The 8,283-nt window shown below is 56.5% G+C and overlaps 1 protein-coding gene across 1 annotated transcript in view; it reads right to left on the minus strand.

Moving 5' to 3' along the window:
- Positions 1–6,140: 6,140 nt before the first annotated feature.
- UBL4A (ubiquitin-like 4A) overlaps positions 6,141–8,283 on the minus strand; it is a 2,812-nt gene continuing 669 nt past the window's right edge. Inside the window, exons 2-4 of the mRNA XM_012734466.1 lie at positions 8,100–8,260; positions 7,733–7,947; positions 6,141–7,631 (exon numbers count right to left, since the gene is read on the minus strand). Coding sequence (XP_012589920.1) covers positions 7,521–7,631; positions 7,733–7,947; positions 8,100–8,260 — 487 coding nt within the window. The 3' untranslated portion in view covers positions 6,141–7,520. The remainder of the gene's footprint in view (positions 7,632–7,732; positions 7,948–8,099; positions 8,261–8,283) is intronic.

Genomic DNA, 8,283 nt, shown 5'->3' on the forward strand with positions numbered 1-8,283 from the left:
GCGAGGCCGCGTCCCGCCTTCCTGCCGTCGGGCCCCAGCGGAGGGCCCAGTCCCTCCCGCCCCGCCACTCGCGCCCCGCCACGCGCCTTCACGAAGTTTCCTCCCTCCGGGGCCCGCGAACCGGACTCACTAGCTGGCCTGTACGCAGCACCTTCTGGAGGGGATCAGTTCCGCGGCCTGTGGGGCTCTGCCGCCCCTGGTTGCCTACACGGTGAGCGCCCCCACGCCACGCGTGACTCACAATGCCCTCCGGCCTCAGAATGCCTGCGCGAACAATGCTGCCCTGACGTGGAGCGCCCCAGACGCCACAATGGCCCAACCAATCAACGCCTCCTCAACGCATGTCCCTGGGCGCACCCCCTGGGAACTTGGCTGACTCTAGTGCGCCTGTGCAAACCCCCCCATCCCGCCACCAGAAGCCCATGAGTGCATGTGAAGCCCCTCCCCTTAGGCCGCACTTGACCATGACTGACCCTAATGCCACATGTGGCGGCTCTGGACCTGTGTCCCTCCTGCAGTCCCAGCGCCATCACTGGGATTGGGTGGCAGGGGGGACAATTCCCAGGGATTCCGCTGGGCCCCTGCTCTGACTGATCACACAGGCACCAACACGGGTGGGTGGGCCGCCCATGGGTGGGCCTCCCAGTGTCCTCAGTGTCCTCCCAGTGTCCCATGTGAGCTTCATTTCCCGCTGTGCCCACGTGCACATGAAGGTACCCAGACAGTTGGCATTGGGGGTGGTTTACAGCATCGTTATCCTTAACACCCCCCCCCCAATTGTTCACACTGCCTTTATGGGACATCTGTAAGGTACAAGTCCCAGTGGGGATGGCCACACTGCCTCCATTTTCCCGCTTTGTAATCACAAGAACTTCAGCAGGATCAGGGCATCAAATCCTGTCTGCTCTCCTCTAAAAATAGACCCTAAATCAGGGCCTCCCTGGTGGCCCTAGGGTTGTCTCAGGGCTCTCAAGCTATTGGCAGCCACTGTGGCCCAAGTTTGAGCCACGCCAGGGAGTGACCTACAGGCCGTGGCAGACCTCTCTTCTCCCTGCTTCTCCCCTCAGCCCTGGATTTCAGTGGTCTGCCTGTTCTGCTCCCCACTCTGTCTCTGGGGAGTCCTCTCACTGCCCCCACACCTCTGGCCTACACCGCAGTTCTTGTATGCATATATTAAAATAAATCTTTGTTTTAAAAGTCATTATAAAAAAAGATAGACCAGGGCCCTCCCTGGTGGCACAACAGGAAGCAACAGTACTACAAAGCTAGCGTAGTTGCTACAGGCCACTGCTTGCCTACGCTCCCCTCAGCAGTGTACTTCATCAATTTGCCTGTTCTGCTCCCCACTCTGTCTCTGGTGAATCCTCTCACCATCCCCTTCACCTCTGGCTTGTACCCCAGTTCTGTATGCATAAAGAAATCCTTTTTTTTTCAAATGGACAAAAAGATGGAAAAATATTCCAATACATGAATGGGGAGAATCAATGCAGTTAAAGTAACCATCTTATCAAAAGCAATAGATTGATTCAATGCAATCTCTGTATCAAAATTCCGATTTTTTTTTTTTAAAGATTTTATTTATTTGTGCATACAGAACTAGGGTACAGGCCAGAGGCTTAGGGGCGGTGAGAGGCTTCACCAGAGACAGAGTGGGCAACAGAACAGGCAGATGGTCAAAGTACACTGCTGAGGGGAGCAGCGGGCGGGCCAGGAGAGGTCTGCCACACCATGCGGTCACCTCCAGGGCCGGCGGGAATCGAACTCATGCAGAAGCAGCTTTAGATTCTCAGTGCTGTGCTGCTGTGTTTTAACCCGCTGAGCCACCAGGGAGGGCCCAAAATTCCGATTTTTTTGAGAGAAGTAGAGCAAAAATTTAAAATACATGGAACCACAAAAGACCCTATATAACTTTTTCTCCTTGAGAGAAAAAAAAAATGGGGCATCACAGCATCCAATTTTGAAATATATTACGAAGAGACAGTAACTGAAACAGCATGGTACTGTATAAAAATAGAAATATGGATCAGTGGTATAGAATGGAGAGTCCAGAAATAAACGCACACATATATCAATAATAACTCTATGACAGAGAAGCCATAACCATATGATAAAGAAAGTACTTCTCGGGCCCTCCCTGGTGGCGCAGCGGGTTACAGCACAGCACTGAGAATCTAAAGCCACTTCCACATGAGTTCGATCCCCGCCTGCCCCGGAGGTGACCCCCATGGCGCGGCAGACCTCTCCTGACCCGCCCGCTGCTCCCCTCAGCAGTGGACTTCATTCATCTGCCTGTTCTGCTCCCCACTCTGTCTCTGGGGAAACCTCTCGCCATCCCTGAGCCTCTGGCCTGTACCCCAGTTCTGTGTGCACAAATAAATAAATCTTTAAAAAAAAAAAAAGAAAGTAGTTCTCTTCACATGGTTTTGAAAAATGCACAGCCATATGCAAGAGAATGAAACTAAATTACTCTTTAACTCCATACACAGAAATTAATTCAAAATGAATTAAAGTCGTGATGAAATACCAGAAACCATAAAATACACAGAAGAAAATATAGGAGCTATGTTTCCTGATATCAACAATAGAGATGTCTGTGGGGAGTTGACGCCAATGACAAGGGAAATGAAAGCCAGAATAGACAATTGGGACCACATCAAATGAAAAAGTCTCTTCATGGTGAATGACAATACTAGCAAAACAAAGCAGCCTATTGATGGGAGAAGACATTTGTTCATCTGATAAGGCTTAATATCTAAAGAACATGAAGAACTTTTGTGACTTGACAATAAAACAATTCAACTAAAGAAAATGGGTGGTGATGAAATCACCCTAGTGGCTTGAGGGGTTAAAGCGCAGCACTATGAAGCTACCTGTAGCCACTGCAGCACTGGTTCGAACTCTGGCCAGGGAGTGACCCACATGATGCAGCAGACCTCCCCTGTCTCCCTGCTGCTCCCATCAGCAGTGGACTTCAGTACATCTGCCTGTTCTGCTCCCCACTCTGTCTCTGGAGAATGCTCTCACTGCCCCCATGCCTCTGACCTTCACCCCAGTTCTTGTGTGCATAAACAAATCTTAAAAAAAAAAATAGGCAAAAGAGCTAAATGACTTACTTCTCCAAGACATACAGGTGACCAGTAGACATAAAAAAATCTCATCATCACGTATTATTACATATCAAAATAAGGAGATAACACTAAACACCTGAGGAGAAGAGTTCACATCAAAAGGACTAGTTAGAAAGGTGTGTTGCTGAGGGTGTGGAGAAAAGGAAGCCTTGTACACTGTTGATGGGTATAAAATTGTTATCACCATTTTGGACAGCTGTATGGACCTTCCTCAGAAAACTAAACATAGAAATACCTCATGATCCGGGAACCCCACTTCTGGGCATCTGTTTGAAGAAAATGAAATCACCTGCAAGTGTTGTATGCAGCAGTGTTTATTTCAGCGGGATTTGCAGTAGCTACGATAAGGCCACAACCTGAGCACCCGCTGACGGGACTAGATGAGATGTGCAGACGCACAGTGAAGTCCCGTGCGCCTATAAAATGGAGACATTTCGGCATTGGCCGCAAAATGGAAGGAACTGGGGTCATGCAAAGTGGAATATTCAGGAGGACAAATGCTGCCTGAGTTTGCCTGTATATGCGCTAGAAGGAAACAAAACTAATGAACTTGCCAAACGAAATAAGACACCAGTGGACAACAGGACTGAGGCCCCCAGGGTGGGGTGGAGAAGGGGTGGAGATGGCATAGAAACAACCCAGGCGCCTCTTCAGCGCAGCTGCCTGCCTGATCTCCGTGGGCACATCCTGAGGACGAGAGGACCTGACTCAGCACGCTTGTTGACAGCGAGGCAGTGGGGGGTGAGAGGTGTGGGTGTGTGTGAAGCTTTCGGAAGAGGGCAAATGAGTGAGTACATCGCTGCTGTCAGGATTCAGAATTCTCCCTGGGAGGGATGCACTGGCTGCATCAGGGCATCTCAGTATGGACTCTTGGCATGCATCCTGCTGTCTGCTGAGTCTAGGAGCAGTGACGCCCCGCAGCTGACCTTGTTGCACGATCCAGTTCCCCACTCAAAGGAAATGGGGCTCCCTGAAGAAAAGGCTGATTCTAGGGTTTGGCCAAGAGAAAAGCCAAGACGAGGTGGGTGCACCTGTGCTGCTAGAAAGTAAGGTCGGGGCCGGGAGCCCACCTAGCAGAATTTGAGCTCTGGAAGGCTGGAGAGCCAAGGAGGGGCCGCAGGGCAGGCGCTGGCATGTCGGCAGGGTTCCCTACTTGCTCTGGGGGTCAGTTCACGAGGTGTTCACTTTAAACTCCTTACTCTCTGCACACTGCGCTCCAAATAAAAGTGTCCACACATGGATTTTCATAAAGTTCTGTCATTTGTTTTTTTACATAGAACTGGGGTGTAGGTCAGAGGATCGGATGGGTGAGGGGGTTCACCAGAGAGAGGGGAGCGGAACAGGCAGATACACTGAAATCTACTGCTGAGGGGGCAGTGGGGAGACAGGAGAGGTCTGCTGCGCCCTGTGGGTCCCTCCCTAGCCAGGATCAAACTCAGGTTGCAGTGGCTGGTGATAGCCTGACAGCCCGAGCCTTATATCCTGTGCCACGGGGGGATCCCAACTCAGGGGTTGTAAGTTGCTGAATGAGTCTATTGTGATAATCAAGAGAGAAGGGGAGAGGGGAGCGCTAAATAGAAACAGAGCCACGAACGAGCCATTCTGCAGCCATAAGGGGCAGCTTGCGTGGGCATAGGGGTCGCATGGGGCTGCCTGGAGGAGTCCTGCACAGGGAGGCACAGTGAACTTTTCCCACGGGGACACCTGGCAGCTGCTGCATCACCAACCGAGCCGGGGTGCAGCCTGAACCTGCAGTGAATGCTGAGCTGGGAGAGGCAGAGGTGGCTTCCTGTCATTAAAAGCCTGGCCCAGAGCTACAGACGCCAAGCCCTGCCTGCCTGTCCGCCCCAGGGAGAGGCAGCATTCAGGCGCTAGGTCAGCAGAGTGCAGTGAGGGGAGAGAGGGCCAGGGTCCGAGCCCGATGCAGGGTGGAGAGCTGGGAGGGATTTAGGAACCAAAAGGCTGTGGGAGGAGCAAGCAGGGAAGTGAAGTTGGGAAAGCCAGAGAGCAGGCAGAGGGCAGCGGCGAGGCGGTGCAGGCCACACTGGCTGTTGTCACTTCCCCAGGGAGGTGTAGGCCCGCGGCATCTGCTGCAGGGGCACCTCCAGCTCAGTGAGGCCCAGCCCACAGCAAAAGCTGCTGTGCCCTCTGCCACCCCTGGGCCCTGGGCGGACAGGCCCCATGTGTGGGGGTGGGGTGGCCATTTCTGTCTCGGCTGCTCAGGCTCGTGTCCTCGGTCAGCTACCTCTCCTGGGGTTGCTGGATAGAGCCCGGCCTGGGAGCTGCAGTGGGCAGGAGGCCGGGGCCAGTGAGCCCCACATCTGGGTGCCCCTGCCTGCTGTGAACAGCCAACCCTGGGGCCTGCAGGTGCCCCCGGCCCAGTCTCAAGATGCAAAGTCCGGGTGCGACCTCTGGCTGCTCCATCTCCCAGTGCCGTCCTGCCCCCTCACAGCCCCTGGCCCACTGGGCCGTGCCCTGCCCAAGGCACTGTCATTGGCCCCAAACCCTGCTGCTTCTTCTCACCCCAAGGAGGCAGGCTGGAGACCTGTTACCTAGCCCGGAAGTGGCTCTGACCTGCTCATGCATGGCGCTTCTGGAAATGTCTTCAGGCCTACACCCGCTCTCCCTGTGGGCACTCCTGGCCCCAGTGTCCCCAGCCACTATAGTTGCTCAAGGGCCAGCTGTCTCCCTTCAAAGCCTCCGCGATAGCCTGGCCCACCTTGGGGTTCCAGCTGGCGCGGCTGCCGCAGAGACCTGGACTTTGCCCTGTTGGGGCACCAACCCCTGGGCGTCACCTGGTACACAGCACCCGACCTCCAGGGTGCTGTTGGCCGGGGCGGGGTGCTGGCACAGAACTCAGTGACCACCTCCAGGGTGTGTCTGAAAAGCTCTGGGCTGTCACTCCCCTGCAGCAGAGTGGCTGTCTGTGGCCACCATTCAGCTCTCCCCAAACCTGCATCCCCTACCGGCGCAACCTCAGTCAGGCCCAATGAGTGCAGGCACAGCCTGGTCTGAGCACGGAAAGGACGGCTTTTATTTGCTGGGTGTCTGCGGGGGCAGGCGGCTGTCTTTGGGTGGCGAGGCCAGGACGAAGCAGGCAGCGCGGGATGCAGGGGAGGCAGAACGAACCGGGTGTTTGGGGAAGGCGTCTGCTGCCGCTGCGCGTGGCCTTGTCGGCGCTGGGAGCCGATCCGCTTCCTTTACTGTTGAACAGTTTCCTTTACGCGTGAGCCAGTCGCTGGAGGCCAGAGTCGCCTGGTGGAGTTTCTTCTGGGTAAGTCAAAGGCTCATACTTGCCTTTAGAGCTATTTGAAATTTCAGCGCACATTTCCTGACTCAAAGCAAAGCACTGGGAAGTCTCGCGAGCTGCCAGGCGGCGCGCAGCGGGCTCTGCGCGCGGGCTTCCTCTGCCGTCAAAGCCTTCGCCTGCGGCGTGTCTCTTCCTGGCGTCCCACAGCGGCTCCCTTCAGCCTCTGCTGCCCAGGGTGCCCTCGGAAGAGGAACAGGCACCTAGATGGCCTCTGGTGCCCCCCCCAGCGAGTGGGGGGGCGGGGGGGCAGGGCTGCTCAGTCCTTGTGTATGCCTACCCCCCGCATCTCCCAGGCAGTAGGGTGCACTGAGTGGAAGCCCTGTCCACGGCCGTGCTGTGGGCCTGCGGGGTGCCGAGGCCAAGTTCTGGAGCTGCTCACAGAGTGGCCTGATGCCAGCCACCTGCAGCCTGCCCCTAAGAGGCAAGAAGCACCCTGGTCTGGGAGAGGACAGCAGAGGAGCCAGTGGGTGGCCTCTCTGCACTCTACCTGGCTGGGGTGCTGCCTGAGGCCTGTTTGTGCATGAAACTCGAGGCTGGGTGGTGAAGGACACCTAGGGTGAAGCTGTGGCCCATGGGGTGAGGGAGTCGACTTGCCTGGGCTCGTGTGCACCCTCACGTCCCAGCCTGCTCTGCTGAAGACTTGCTGGTGGCTGCTGCCACGAGCCCCAGGTTGAGTGTCTCTTGGTCTCCTGCCCAGTCAGGTGACAGGGCTGGGCAGCAGGACCAGCTGCTTCTCCATGCTTGGGAAGGAGCGCTGTGAGGGTTTGTTCTCTGTAGGCTCAAGTGGAAATGCCCAAGCCTAACCCTTGGAGCCTTCCAGAGTCTTGTTCCCCTCCTCACCCTGAGGCACTTCTAGAAGCAGACAGAACTCATGTCGGGCTCTCCCACTCACTCCCAGGAGCCTCGCTGTCTCACCTTTTGTGTGGCCTGAGGGAGCAACCCCATATGAAGAACCCATGGCGGCCTTGGGCCCTGCCGCCCAGAGGCTATCGTCATCAGGAGCCACATCGCCAGAGGAGAAGACATTTAATGCTACATGCAGCTGGCGGCCTGATGGGATGCCTCCCCACGCCCGGAGAATCCTATTTGGGGAAGCCCTTCTCCATAGTCTCTGTCACTTCGGGGTGCAGGAAGCGGCTAGCCAAGCGTTCGATGTCATCCAGTGTCAGGCGGCTCAGAGACCTCTCATAATCCTGAGGAGAGAAGGCCAAGGAGGTTCAGGGGGTGCCAGTGGGGGGCCGGGGACAGGCATTGGCAGGGAGCGGCTGGCAAGGGGGTGGGCTGTCCTTCTCACCCTCTGGAGCTGGTCCAGGACTCTGCTGGCATCCCCTGCGCTGAAGTGGCGGGCCAACACTTTGGCCACCAGCGGCCAGGCGGGCTGGGGTGCAGGCGGCACTTCACCAGGCCTCCGGGCAGCACTGTCTTCCAGCGACGCTTTTTCCGGAGGTTTGACCACCAGATTGAGCTTGGAATTGGGCCCGATGCTGTAATCAGAGAGCCTCTTCCCATCTGCAGGAGAGACACCCAGGGACTTGGTCACCCCAGCGGCGGGCGCCCAGGGGAGACCAGTCCTGCTGGAAGGAGCCACCACCTTCCCCAGACTCACACTTGGCCGGCGCCCGGGCCCGCGGGTTGCCCCGGGCGTCTCCCTCCCCGGTTACCTGCCAGGGCCTTGCCCTTGAACAGCAGACGCTGCTGCCGCACCGGGACGTTCAGCTTCTCCGCCACCAGCTGCTTCAGCGTGGACACCAGCTCGTCCTCGGACACCTGGCCGGGCCGAGCGTGGAAGCGAGTTGAGCTCGCGGGTCCCGGCGGGGCAGCGCTCGCGGGTCCCGGCGGGCCCGG

The sequence above is a fragment of the Condylura cristata genome, unplaced genomic scaffold (assembly GCF_000260355.1).
Source record: "Condylura cristata isolate star-nosed mole 26May11 unplaced genomic scaffold, ConCri1.0 scaffold00057, whole genome shotgun sequence".
NCBI classification, from domain to species: Eukaryota; Metazoa; Chordata; class Mammalia; order Eulipotyphla; family Talpidae; genus Condylura; species Condylura cristata.